Raw genomic sequence first — 14,630 nt, 5'->3', positions numbered from 1 at the left:
ACACTAAATGAACTTTAAACATTCCGTCAAATAGATAAATGATTAAATGAATAATTTGTCCACAAATTATCACCCTAATTAAAGGAAGCAACAATTTTTGATATTGGAACATTAAGTATATAACTATCTATAATTAAAATTATAATTTTTCCGCAATTTTCGATAACAAGGCCAACAATTTTTTATCAGTACCTATACCTAAGATATCTGAATTCAGCGTTCATGTGCAGATAGAGCATGTTAAATCGTATAGAAAAATTCTCTCTGTCATTTTGTAAGTAAACACGATAATTTTTGAGATCACTATTGAAAAAAAAATTGATCAATTAATGCGCCCAATGCGGCGGAACGTGAATCTTTGTAGGGTAATCTGAAGAGCACATGTCTTGAGTTTGTTTTACTTAACAATAACAAATTTTTATCGTTATTGGCATATAACAATAACAATCGAATGACGATTGCACGTGTGATCTTAGGCTGCATGTCTATAGTTGTTAAGAAATTAGGAGACAAATCCAAAATATATCTCTTCAGACAGCCCTACAGATTTCGTCCCATCGTATCGCGCGCACAGATTTTTCATTAAAATAAAAATTCTAAATAATTACCGTAATATTTTATAAAGTAGTAGAGGATTTTTCTATTTAATTTAACGAGTCCTATACTTGTACACACGAAGCGTTCAAACATCTAAATCTAAATATTCTATGTATTTGTATATTACATGTTGTGTTCTTCTTTGAAAGTGAACAAGTAAGAATGTTCCTGATTGAATCTTTAAAAGGAGAATTTTATAGATAATCATTGTATATTCACTTTTTTCAATGTTAACATTCCTGATTTACTATTCCTTATATTTAATTGATTTTGACCAGTGGAATTAAAAATTTATTACAAAATCTATAGAACAGTAAATTTATTGCCAAAACCAACTTTCTACGTTTATGGCAATGAAATTAACGACTTGCATACGATTTGTAATTACACTGTGTTTGCAAACTGCATCAAGACTAGCAGCAGTCGCTACTATTAATAAAAGATTTTTTTAACGAGATTTTACTCGTTACAGTACTACATTTGTAACCATTAGCTATAAGTGCAGAATTTCAGTGAAGAACACACTGATTGTACTTTAAAGAATAAGATAACGAAAATTTCATTTTATTTTAAATTTAAGCATCTACTTTGCTTATAATTAAAAAAAATCTTCGTAAGTTGGATAAGTATACTGTTCGTAACACGGATAAGTATACTGTATAGGAACATTCTCTTGAGATATAACCGGTATAAAGTGTGTGGTATCGTATGTGTATGTGTATGAGTCTGTTGGCACTACTGGATACAGCTTACCAGCTCGATTACTTTGATCGATCATCGGCTGGACAATTCTACGCCTTGCATTGATAAACCTGAAACACAAACGGCACACATTAATAAATCAGTAGACTTGCAGGTGTTATTTTTCTTATAATATATTCTGTCGTAACTAACCAGACATTTTACAATGACACTCAATTCTTCACTCTCTCGCGCGATTGCGAATGTCGTTTCACAAATATCTCTTTTACCTCCTCGCTTTTCACGTAAGCTCTGATAAGAGAGTTCGTCCTGACGTAATCCGCTATCTTCGTAACAATTGCGAAGAAGTAAACGGCAATCGCGATTGGAGAGAAAGAAGAGAGAGAGACAGAGAGAGAGAGAGAGAGAGAGAGAGAGAGAGAGAGAGAGAGAGAGAGAGACGGACTGATAGACAGAGAGGAGCAGGTCCGTCGCAATGAAGGAAAAGAGATAGAGACCTACTCGCGAGCATGTGCAACTCCGTGCGTACCTAAGACGCGCATAAGTCCCGCCGTTAGGCTGGAGTGAGAGGGCGAGAAAGGGAGAGCGAGAGAGAGAGGGAGAGGTACGTTTTGTATATACGAATGTATGCGCGTGTGTGAGAAAGACAGGAAAATACGCGGTTCGGCCGAGCTAGCGCGAATAGCTCGCGAGAGGTTACGTAGGAGCGTTCGCTAATGGGCAGGAGACGAAGAGCCGTATGCAACGAGAGATGCACAGAAAGCGAGAGAGTGAGAGACAGAGAGGAGAGAGGGTGAGATGCTGTGCGCGAACGTGCCTCGGTGTTGGCGCACCGAGCAGAAGATTTGCACGGTTCAACAAACGCCTCTCTCGCTTATGTATACGTGCAAAACTATGTACGAATCTCCTGAGGTAAATCGCACGTGTACATAGACGCGTGTGTACGCGCGCAGTCGCCTATACGTGTGTATATGTGTGTACATGTGTGTGTATATAATATATGTATGTACATATGGCTACCCTGTTATATATAGGGGGGAGGGAGGTATGTCCCTGACCAATCGCGGCTCCTTTTAGCGATGGACTATGGTGAGCCGGCGAAAAGAACCGCGTTTCGCAGAATTTCGCATGAATTGTGAGGGCTAATTAAAATTGACGGTATCGTCGATTCGATCGAAACGCGCGCGTCGTCTAGAACAATGACGCTGAGATAACATCGCGTTTAGTCCGCGATAGAAACGGCGTATCGCGCGCGCGGGCTATCAATTTGGATTTTTCCCGCGTTAAAGACGGCCGCATCCGTTCCCGCGTTCGTTCGACGTGGTCGATCGGGAATATACACTGCACCAATCGGGCTCGAAGTCGAGCCCCGAGATAGGACGCAGGAAGTTCGGGACTATCTGCGGCGCGTAGATTGTCTTTATCGTTCCTGACACAGTCCCGAATGTGTGTGACGAGCGGAAAGTTCAGAACGACGGCCGTGGAAACTGGGGGAAAATGCGAAATGAAAAAGTCGAACGGTCGGGAGCAGCGGAAATATTCGCCCGGGAAGCTGGCTGAAGCGAAAAGTCTCGCTGAAACGGATAACGTCCGCTAAATCTTCGAGGTCTTAATGCGACTCGCCTCGTTCCACCGACGTCCATTAGCGCCGTCGTTTTTATTTTTTTTTTTTTTTTATTTCACGATTGGGGAAGTGTATTCATTATTTCATCTAGACGCGAGACTAATTTATACATCGGTTCCACACGTCGAAAATGATCTCACAGATGTCGCGAAAACAGTCTTGAGTCATCCGTCTTTCCGTGACCGACATATCTCCGTATTTGCGTCCAGTGCGTCGACGCCCCGTTTTCGCGCTTCAAAAATGAAACTGTTGTAATTCGCAGCAAGAGAGAAAGAGAGAGATAGAGAGAGAAACAGCAGACGGAGGAACCACAAGCCGTCTCTTTCGAGCATATACCACTGACCAACCGCGATCTCCTCTCTCTTTTCTCTCTCTCTCTCTCTCTCTCTCTCTTTCTCTCTCTCGATGGAAACGAGAACGGAGACGGCGATGTGGCCCCCGATAATCATCGTGGTAGTGCGGATTGCTCTCGTGTGCACCGGCTTGCCAGTCACCCACGCCATGTTTCTGGCTCCTCCTCTTCACCCGCATTTTTCTCTGGGTCGCAGGATTTTCCTCGATCGCGCGAGCAGAGAGAGAGAGAGAGAGAGAGAGAGAGAGAGAGAGAGAGAGAGAGAGAAAGAGAAACACAGAGACCTGCGCACGAGCTCGTCTACGAGTCGCTTCTTCCGGTTCGTCGTTTCTCGTAGATCACTCGCGGCTCGCGCGACGATTTCAGACAAAAACAAGTATCCGATTGTACAATTTTGTCGTCGCGAATAACAATAACGCACAGCTCCATCCGAGATAGCGTAAAAAAACAAGTCTAGGATAACGGGGGTATTTTCCAATCGCAGCCCAGTCGTCGCTAGATCAGAAACGGCAAGAGAATCGTTCGTTGGGCAGGAGTAGTAAAATAAAACTTGAAGGGATGAGAGATTTGGACAAGAAACGCTTGTACGAAATTTAGTGTCTCTTATCGCGCTCATCAAATATCGAATATCCAAGTCCGCTGGACCCGGCAGAGTTTCTGACACATTCTGGACCAACTTCGCCATCATATTCTCTTAATTGTGCCAAGAGTATTTAGGATGATATATTTGACGACGCGGCCGCGGAAAAATATTCGTACGCGGCCGCCACCGCCGAAATGCATTATTAATTGAAACAAATGTGTTCCACCACGGATGCGTGCTTTCATCCAGTGGCCTCTCTAATGAAGAAGTGTCACGAAATAATTACGCTTATGATGATAAAACGTCATTCCGCGATGCTCGTATTGCTCGATTTTGATACCGTGGCGGAATCTATCTCGCTGAATGAGAGACAGAGAGAGAGAGGAAGGGAGAGAGAAGGAAATAGGGGAAAAAACGAAAAATCGCGAGGTCCGTAATCCGGTTCGTTAGAAATCGCATTAGTGGACTCGTCGTCGCTCCTCCGGTCCTCTCTCGCACGACCGTCGCGCTCGTTTTCACGCGTCTTTTCTGCTTCCTTTTTTTTTTTTCTTTCTTTTCTTTCCTTTCCCCTTTCATCTATCGTGCGTGTGCGTTCGAGTAATCTCGACACAGAGGCGTCCGTGGAGCACCGCGACAGATCCAAACGGAATTGGAGCTTGGCTCCTACTAAACGGAACTGACCCAGCTTCGCGGCTTTCTACCCTCCTCTGATCTGCCTCACCCTCTGCCCCTCGCCGCTGTCTCTCTCTCCTCCTCCTACTTCGTCCTTCTCTCTCATCCGTTCTCTTCTCGCCCCACCTCGCGAGATCTCTCCGCGTCTCGTTTTCTCCCTCCACGAGGTTCCTCCCCAGCCGTCGACGAGACACCCTCGAGAAGTTTCAATTTATACGGAAAGTCGTCATGACCGAATGCACAAATACGTACGCCGCGCCGCCGCTGCTAGCCCATTCATGTTCAGCTGGCTCGATGTAAACACGGGAGAGAATCGCGACGCGCGAGATTCACGCGACTCTCCGCGCCACGACGAGTCGTCTGACGAGCTGATGTTACGCACAACAAGCATGTACTCGCGTGAACACATGCATTTATTGCGTGCGTGTTCGACTGTCTCTCGGACATGAATTTCTATGCTCCTCCGAGATCCGACTCGCATTTCTCTCTCACGAAAAGAAGTCACGATTATTAATTAATTATAATGAGCCAGATTGTGCGAGCTTATCGCAACTGCTTTTACAAAAGTCTGCAGAATCGGATCGAACGTTCCAACTATAATCGCCGTATTATTGTCCAAAAGCGCGAATTAAAATGTACGTTTGTCGCGGATGTTCGAAAAACTGTGAAAAAGTTCGCCCAGAATAAAGTCCTGGGTCCGGTTCGTGTCCAAGACGATCGATCGGACGGTGTGCGAGTTGCATCGCGAGCCCCTTTGATACGCGCGTCGATACGCGCTGACACGCTGCGAGGAGAGGGGAAAAAAGCGTGAAAAGCGACGGGATCGCACGTGACCATTGACTTTAAAGACCTTGAGAGGCGTGCATGGCAAAAAAGAGCATTCCTTTGCTGCCACCGCCAGCGACGCGAGGGCTGCCGGCGTAATGGTTGACGCCCTTTCTCGCTGGAAGTAGGCGAGGGAGGACACAGAGGGAGACTGGAAACACCTGTCGTTATAAATTACCGCGATGTGTTACGTGCAACGTCGGGGGCGTCGCGTCTACCTTTCTCGCCCCGCGAGCATTTCATACCTTTCCGCCCGGCGTTCCGCAGTCCTCCCCTGTTTCTCATCAAGAGATGTAACTCTGCGTAATCCAAACTAATTCTGCATGCAACAAAAGGCACCCGTTAAGATCATAAATAGTCGCATAATAGGAAAGAAAACATCTCCGACGGTGTCGGGGGACAGCCGAGTTAACCGACCGAGTTAACGTGTCAAAACTAGATCAAGTAGTCGAGGTAGCGACATAGCCGCACGCAAAGTCCGTCATCTATCCATCCCCTTGTCATTAGAGGTACACAAGCGAGAGCTGGGGGCACGAATCTCGGCACGCGGCAATCCCCGTTTCCTCGCGCAATGGAGCGAGGAATTATTTTCGGTCGGGGGTGGCAGAGAAATAGAGGAGGAAGAATAGGAGAATAAAAGACAGAAGAAGAGAGAGAAGGGGTGGAGAGGATGTGGAGGATGGGTGTCGTTACGAGCCGAGAAAATCTCCAGTGTTATCTCGACCAGGAGGGAGGGAAGTGTCCCTCGGCGCGGCAACGAAATTTCTGAATACGTCACTGGTGTCAACCCCCGCGCGGTAGGCAGAGGGTCGTCGTGCCGTACCCTCCTCGGTCGGTCTATCTGTCTGTCTGCATGCTGCTGCCTGCCTGTCTACTGTCATCCGTATGCGTGTCGTGTGTGTGTGTGTGTGTGTGTGTGTGTGTGCCGGCGTGCGTCGCGTGTGTGCGGACTGCACGGTGCGGTGTGTGCGCACGTGTGTGTGGCGGTGAGAGGAACGCGCGGAACGCTTTATGAATGGAATGTTTCCACGCCAAGTGTGGCGAGAGAGGCACCCGTGTGTCCCGCGTGTAAACACAATAATACCGACGTTTCCATTCATCAGGTCGACCCCGGGGCGCGGAGCGACCTCGAGAAATGCTTTGGAGGCGCCACGTGAACTCTGTGCATCGCCCTCAACCCCCCGCTTCCTCCCCCTCGCCTCTTCTCCGCCGCCCGTTTTACTTTGCGCCTTTTTTCTCTCGCGCCCGCGCCAACCCTCCGCGAGGAGAGAGGAGGCTATTTAAAGGGCGATTCGAATCTCGGCCGCAGCCGCCGGCCAAACCTGATTCATTTATCGCGCCGGTGGCCGTGTTCCCGTTGGCGACCTGGAGATCCGGAGGCTCTACGTCGAGTCGACGCATCCTGGTCGTTTTTCTTCGCGGAGAAAACTGCCCAGCTGCATCCACATATTCTATGATTAACGAGAGAATTTTGGAGACTTCAAATTATATAGATGTGGCATTAAAGATCTCACTGTTGTTGCACGCTCATTTATACAATTCTCACAGCCGTAGTTCTTATGATATTCAGTTAGTACATCCTCATACATACAGTTGTTCTAACCGAAAGAATATTGCTGTCTCTCTGTTGTGGTCTACAAAACAATTATTACAGTTGAAAGATTCGTAGGATTTGGATTACGCCATACATCACTGAGAGTACCACTCAAACACGTATGGACAGTCAGTCAACAAAAGTCAGTGTACCACTTTCAGAGCACTACGGTAACCATCTCGTATGTATGGGCGAAAAACATACATTGTTAACACACTTTGTTGCGGCAACCATATTTAGGCAAATGATATCTTTAGTGTCTTCTCTTTGTGTTGGAAAATTCTGCACCACCGAGAAATCGTGATCGCACACACACGTACACACACACACACACATACACACACGATATCGGGTTATCTCTCCTCATGTTTTTTTCCCGACGTCGGTGCATGTGAGAGAGAAATTACGCTCGTTGAGGACGCTCATCACGTTCCTCGTTTTTCTTCTCTCTCGAGTTCGTCGACATTCGATCGCGAAGCAACACGAGATTTGACAAAAGAGAACAGCATTAACTGACATTAGGCTGTCCTTTTTAGCTCAACTGTCTGAATTGGTGCACAAGTTAAAGCGAGACAAATATATTTTGTTTCACTCTCTAATTTATTGCATCAGTCTGTACTAGTTTCAGTAGTTTAATTAAAAAGAACAGACCTATTTGTGTCTCTGTTGAACGCGCCAAACATAAACGGAACAATGACGACGAATTGCGTGATCCACGACGAAATGAAGATGTCAGTCCTTAATTGGGCCAGAGAAGTGACATTTGTGTCTCTTACGGTTTGTGTTCGCCGGGCCGATCACGCGCCGGGAATTACACGATAAACGTGCGACCGCGAGATTAATGCGAGGTTAATGACAGCGAAGCGCTGCAACCCCCGCGATCAACGCGGTTGTGAAATAACAATCGCATGTTAAATGTACAATCAGTCGTTAAAGTACAATCGGCGCGACAAACGGCCAGCTAATCCTGTTTGCGTAAGACTACTAATGGCGGGCCTTCCATTCAACAGGTTTCGACTGACTGGCTCGCGGCGCGAATCGGCGCCTTTAGGACACGAGCACGTTTCAGAGGCGACTCGTGCAACGACACGTGTCCTCGGCCATTCGTCTTTCTTTCACCGTCTCCCGCGGTGCCAACGAGACGCTATTTAAAAGATGACTCGAGTGCAGGTCGCAGTTTGCGAGTCACGAACGGGAATGTCTCTTTATCGGTGCCGCGAAGTGACGAGAATAGCGACGGAAGTCGCGAAATTTTCAAGTACATTACAAGTGCGTTATCTCGCGAAACACGTCTCTTATCAGGTTAGAGACAAAGCGCAATTATCGCTCGTATCTGATTCAACGGACATCTGTCCGCGTCGGCGATATTTCTCGTGGGCTCGCTCATATTTCATTTTTATCGATTTGTTATTCGGAATAAGATGTCGAAGAGAAAGTAAGAGAGAGAGAGAGAGAGAGAGAGAGAGAGAGAGAGTGAGAGAGAAGGGGCACGTAGACAGGCTGCAATTACCCTAGAAGCTAGGGTGGAATAAAGGGCAATCTCGAGGGGCAGCGAATGCTACGCCACATACGCCGTCAATATTGAAATATTCACGTGTATGTCTTACGCGCATATTGTTTGGTCTCTCCTCTTTCTTGCCGCGCACATCAGTGCGGCTTTTATCTGAGAGACGTCTCCAGTAACGTAAACATGAAATTATATGTGTCGCGTATGTAATTCCGCGCCTCAGCCGCATCAAACATTTACGTCGCGGCCCTCGAGGAGGGAAATCGAGATCCTTTGCTGAAAGACTTCGAGAACTGTGAGCCGTAATTACAACAGTACACGACGTGAAAAATTAAATTCCTATGCGTGCCGAGGGTGTTTAAGTCGCAATCGCGCAGTTAGTTGTTGAATCAATCTCTCTTTCTCCCCGTCGCGTCGCTGCACCCAGATATTGATCGATCAAAAGAAAAGTGGCTTATATAATTATGAATCTATCACTGAAAATTATGAATTTATACACACACACACACACACACACACACACACACACACACACACACACACACACACACACACACACACACACACACACACACACACACACACACACACACACACACACAGCGCATCCGCGACGTAATTTTCGTCGCAGCATCGTCGCGCTTAACGCGTCAAGATGCATTGTCGACGAATACAGCGCGCGGGTGCGTCGACTCGGCGCAACGAACATTCATTTTGCAGCGCATCTACATTTCTTATGACTTCATACTTAATTCAGATCTTCGTAGACTTCCGGGAAGTATTACGAAGCTCCTCCGAGTACGCATGTCAAGCACGGGAGTGCGTGCTCTACTGTGCAAGAGCAGATATAAACGTAATGTTTGTACGCGGCGTGATATTACTTCGCGATCAAGAAGCGTACTTCGCGACAGAGAGGACACCGCTCTCTTCTCCGGGGCTACTCTTCGACACGATGGTAATATGAGAACCGGCGATGTTTACCGGCGATGAGACACGCGTCGACGACGACGACGGGGGTGGAGGGTGAGAAGTGGCAGTGAGCTCCGAGAGAGAGAGAGAAGGGAGATTAATTTAGGTTTAATTTTAATCAAGCACCCGCGACCCAATTTGTCTCTCTTTGAGGTGATTTTTTGCGCGCGAGAAACTTTCCGCAAGCCCTGTCGTCCTCTCCTCGCCGCTCTCGACCGACGTCGACGACGTCTCTCTGTCAATGTTGCGAGTTACGTTCCCCCGTGGGAAATCTGCCCACGGATGCGACGCGATCCAATACATTTTCTTTACACACTTTACTCTCGTAATTACGAGATAAACAAACACCTCGGATTACGGAGACTCTGCCTCGCCCCCTCCCTCTTCCTCTCCTGCCACGATTTCCGCGCGTCCCTCCGTCGGCTGTCGCCGGTTTCGATTTCGCGAATCGCGTACTCTCGCGACGCTGTCATGCCTGATCGTTCGTCTCCTCATTTTCACCGATAATACTTAGGCCTGTATCAACAACTGTCACCTAAAAATTGATCTGAGTATGTCATGTGAGATACTCAGCCGTTTACTCAGAATTAGATCCAATTTTCTCAGAAAAATAACAAATCTTTCATGGCAACCTAGTAAGTTTGTCCTCTCGCTCTGCATTTTCTCACGGTTTCTTCCTCGATGTGTGTTTGCAGATATTCCAAAAGCCGAACCGACGCAGGGGCAGACCATGGAAGTGCAAAAAGGGGACGGTCTGGTCCATAGTATGCGCCATGAATCTAGGCCTCTTTTCCGAGTCATCTTTAAAAGATGTCTCCTTCGTCAACTGCGGAGACGGTTTCGCGAAGAAGTCGTCATTTCACGAAGAAGCCGAGAAAATGGCCGCCGATGTCGAAGCGAGCGATCGCGAAGACGTCGAAGTGAAGCCCGCGAGCAACACCTCAGCCGTGTGGCCCTTCATGCAAACGGTGCGTACGGTAACTCTGAAGAAGGCCATCCGCAAGCGTAGTAAGCGCAGACGAAGATGGACGGTCAAACGGCAGAAGAGAGACACCCATCGTCGGATCAACGACGGCAAGGATCGCAAGTCCACGATGAAAAGACGAATCATCGTTGCCGCCACCATGGGCGCCGCCTCTACGTCACCGTTCGACCGGAAACTTCAGAACACCGATCGCCGTGATGCATCGGACGGACCATCTGCGGGCTTACCAGGATACAATTTCTCGTTTAGGCAACTTCACGCCCGACTACCTGGCGCCAGCAACGTGAACGAGGCTCGTGATTCTTTATCCGCGACGGCGTATCGAGCGACTGGTGAGAACGAAGCTCGCGGGAAACCAACGCGAGGAAACAGTAAGACAACCGAGACACCGGCCGATCACTCCGCATCGAGATACGTCGGACCACGCGACACAGGGAGGGCGAAGCGAGGTCGCGCGAGTCCCTCGAAACGCACCGATTACTACAAGAACGTGGCGCGTGTAAACGACGACATAGGGGACATATGGGAGGACACGACGTCGGATAGCGGCGAGAACGACAAGAACGACAAGAACGACGATGACGACGAGGACGACGAGGATGATAAGGACGATGAGGACGACGAAGACGACGAGGATGACGAAGACTACGAAGACGACGATGAGAACGATGAAGACTACAACGCGACGAGGATCACAAGACGCGTTCGTGCTAAGAAGACCGGTCTCGCGAACGGGAACCTTTCGAAGCGCAAAGCTGCAAACTTGCACGAGGAGAGAAGGTTTCCATCGCGAAAGAGAAATCTGCTGAGAAATTTCAAGGACCGTTCAGCAATCCTGAAGAACAGCAAGATCACGAAACGACAGCAAAAGCGTCGGCGTTTACACAATTCCGTGACGATTGACGATCACGACGCGCCAGTCCTCGCGCATCGCACTCGGGAGAGGCGCGCCGTGTCGACCCCGAAGGCCGACTTCGTGGAGAAGACGCGGAAACATTGCGACTGCAACAACCCACGACGTCGCTCTTACAACAACAGCGGCACACCGTGCTCATGCAAGGAGAATCTGAAGAACACCGCCATCGCGATTCTGAAGGATATCCGAGCGCAGATACGCAACACGGATAGCAATCAGGATACGGAGGATGCTGAGGTCGCCAAGGATGCGGGTGAGAATCACGACGAGCGCTTGGATCACGAAATTTCCATGAAGTACGAGTGGGAGGATGAAGACGCGCCTGATCACAATAATTCATCGCAAAACACGATTTCGCCGGCGAAATCGGTTCCAAAGGTGTACGTGAATCGGAAGACTCGCGGGAGAAGACGGTGGTACAAGGCGTCTATCGACTGCAAGTATATCGATCGAATAGAGACGACGTACCAGAGCGTTTTGCCGGAGCAAGTCGGTCCCGACGACTCCACACCGTCGTCGCTGAAGATAAAAATGGACGAGATGAATTGGGGCTCGGAAGACGGCGATATCAGCACGTTGATTGAGCCCCGCTCGTTCTCGAATGAAGAATCACGCGGTGACGAGGACGACGGTGCGCTCGACGTATCAACGATAGTGCCTGACCAGATGGTCATTCTCGACGATCAAGGAGACGGCGAGTCGCACCAAGAGCGAAACGCGCTGATGGCAAGCGCGTGCTATGTGTATCGCGAATCGTCGAATAACACCGACAAGGCTGCTGTCGATGGCGCGAAAGTTCTCGCACCACGTTTTCGCGCGAAATTCACGAATTCTCGCAGCCCTACCAAGGACGTGATCACGTATGGGAACCGGAAGAAAAGAGAGAGTAACGGAAAATCGTCGTCGACGGATCACAGCTTCGGCCAGGAGAAGAGTCAATATTTTGCCAAGGTAAACAATCTGCACTTTAGTGAATTCAACAGAACTGAGACAAAGAGAGAGAGACCAACTTTTTTATTGTTGTCGTTACTTTAGAAATAACGAGTTGTTACAATTTCCATACTTGATCATTATAGTCGTGTCGCGATTGAGAATGACGCGAGAGAGATGAGTTTAGAGTACACACTCTGTGTATGTGTGTGTATCGAGAATATATATAAAATTCGTAAAATATATAATTTATTTATTAATAATGTGGTAATTTAGGTACAAACGAAAAGCGTAGCTGACAGCAAGGACAACGATTCAGATTACGAGAATGAGAAGAAATACGTTCTACGAAGATCAACGAGATCTTCGATCAATCCCAGCAAAGAGAGCAACACGGGCAAGTTGATATGGGGAAACTGTTCAGGATGGTGGCCAGGTAAGTATGCCTCGACTCTTATTGGCATCAATTAGATTCAAAATATTCGAACACTCTTCTTTGTCCGTATTCTCTTCCCCTTTCTCTTCCGAGAAACGCACTTAAAGTCACAATGTGATGTTGTAGCGCTGATTGTCGAAGCTGACCAAGTAGGGATGGCAGCTGAACCCAACAAAATATGGGTTTACTGGATCGGAGAATCGCAAATATCATTGGTAAATCCCCGCATGGACCGAGATTGCTTCCCTTTCTCTCCTCCTCTGAAACGAACAATGAAACACATGACTGACGTGATTTCAGCTCAATGAGAAAACCCAGATAGAACCGTTTTCCAGGAAGCTGGAGGAACGATTGACGCAAAAATTTCGTAAAAATAATACGCGATCGCAAGCCATTGACGAAACAATAAAGGTTCTTTTAATAAACACTACGAAAATGTTACGCAAATATGAATTACACATAAGGAATTATCTTCGAAAAATGCGATGTGCCGTTACAATTATTTTAGATGCTACGCCAACGTTACGAGTGCACTCTGACTAAGCCCTATTATTATTGGATACGACGAAATATCAGATCGGAGGAACGTAAGTATCGTGAGATTCTTGTAACACCGTTACTATTGTTAATCTATCCGCAATGTAGGTGTCACGAAATAATCTGTGAAATTCTTTGTCCGCATACCTACGACACAACAGTGGACAACTTGTGTTTTTACCCGTATCCGACGAAAATGCAAGAAAGATTGGACGCTTTGAAGGCACAGAACGCCAAAGTTACCGAGCAGTATATATTGAAGCAGAGAAACGGTGAGTCTCTCTTTCTTTCTTTCTTTCCTGTACTTTTATCTGCTGTACTTTTATATTGCGACGTGTCTCCCTTTCTAATGGATAACATTCACACGATAATCATTCACAATAGGTTCACCGGAGCCGAAGAAACAAGAAAAGGTCGAAAAAACCAAAGATACAAAAGCCGTAAAACAAATTGAGGACGAGCGTTTACCATTGCGTGAACAAATGCCCGGTGTTATAACCTGGGCGAAGATCACCGGGCACAACTGGTGGCCAGGTATTATCCGAAAACATTTTTCTTCTTTTTTGAACGAAAATTTAGTCAGTCATTGTTCGCAAATATAAATTTAAAGTTCTTTTTCTCTTTTCAGCAATGATCGTCGATTATCGTGATAGCTGCTTGAAAGAACCAGGTTTTGGTTGTCAGTGGATTATGTGGTACGGCGATTATACAGTTTCGCAGGTAATAATTCTCAATCTAATATTGAAACTGGAAATTAGATTTCTTTCAAAGTATGCAAAAAATAAATTGCTTCGTTTTTTTTTTCTCTTAACGTGCTTATTGTTTCAGGTACATCACTTGGCATTTTTGAAATTTCACAAGGGAATCGAAAAGATGCGTGAATACATTGAGAATACGAAAAAGCATGTGTATCTTGTAGGCGTGTTGCAAGCTTCGAAGGTAAAAACTACTGCCTCACAATTTACATTGTTATTATAGATATTTCAATAAATCAAATAATTAATTATCTCCTTATAGTGAGAGATAAATAGATTTATTACTTTCAAAGGGTAATAAATAAGTTCATTAAGTTTATTTATTTGGACGTGATGAATATTCATTTCCAAAAATGTCTTGTAAAAAATTTTTTTCCACGATCTGAATATGACTTTTTAGGATTATTGTTCGCGTTTGGGATGCAACACGGATAACTGGAGTTTAGATAATGTCTTTAAGTATTTCTCGGATATGAATAATATACACATACCATATAACCATTTACAAGTTTCAGAATCTAACAAAGTATACGATAAGTATTCCAACGAGATAATTAAAAAGATCAATGAATTAAAATCCAATGCGAATGTAGATTCTAAACGCAAAGACGATATAAAAGAGAGTGGTATGTCCATTAAATTGTAT

General features: G+C 46.4%; 1 protein-coding gene across 11 annotated transcripts in view; it reads left to right on the top strand.

Moving 5' to 3' along the window:
- Nucleotides 1-14,630, top strand: part of LOC116848778 — a 172,969-nt gene that overhangs the window by 154,021 nt on the left and 4,318 nt on the right. For 8 of the 11 annotated variants that reach the window (XM_032825236.1, XM_032825243.1, XM_032825241.1 and 5 more), the window contains 10 exons: nt 10,121-12,277; nt 12,533-12,692; nt 12,819-12,907; nt 12,993-13,103; nt 13,201-13,279; nt 13,391-13,501; nt 13,614-13,763; nt 13,858-13,949; nt 14,058-14,168; nt 14,385-14,610. In XM_032825236.1, coding sequence (XP_032681127.1) covers nt 10,121-12,277; nt 12,533-12,692; nt 12,819-12,907; nt 12,993-13,103; nt 13,201-13,279; nt 13,391-13,501; nt 13,614-13,763; nt 13,858-13,949; nt 14,058-14,168; nt 14,385-14,610 — 3,286 coding nt within the window. Of the gene's footprint in view, nt 1-2,082; nt 2,212-9,130; nt 9,412-10,120; nt 12,278-12,532; nt 12,693-12,818; nt 12,908-12,992; nt 13,104-13,200; nt 13,280-13,390; nt 13,502-13,613; nt 13,764-13,857; nt 13,950-14,057; nt 14,169-14,384; nt 14,611-14,630 lie in introns of those variants that run through there. The other 3 variants (XM_032825237.1, XM_032825234.1, XM_032825235.1) reach the window with 3 other exon arrangements.

Source organism: Odontomachus brunneus, unplaced genomic scaffold, assembly GCF_010583005.1.
Source record: "Odontomachus brunneus isolate Ranch 3 - 2012 unplaced genomic scaffold, Obru_v1 Obru_scaffold_100, whole genome shotgun sequence".
Taxonomy (NCBI): Eukaryota; Metazoa; Arthropoda; class Insecta; order Hymenoptera; family Formicidae; genus Odontomachus; species Odontomachus brunneus.
Note: the sequence above shows the minus strand (reverse complement) of the source record. Positions and strands in the feature narration are given on the sequence as shown.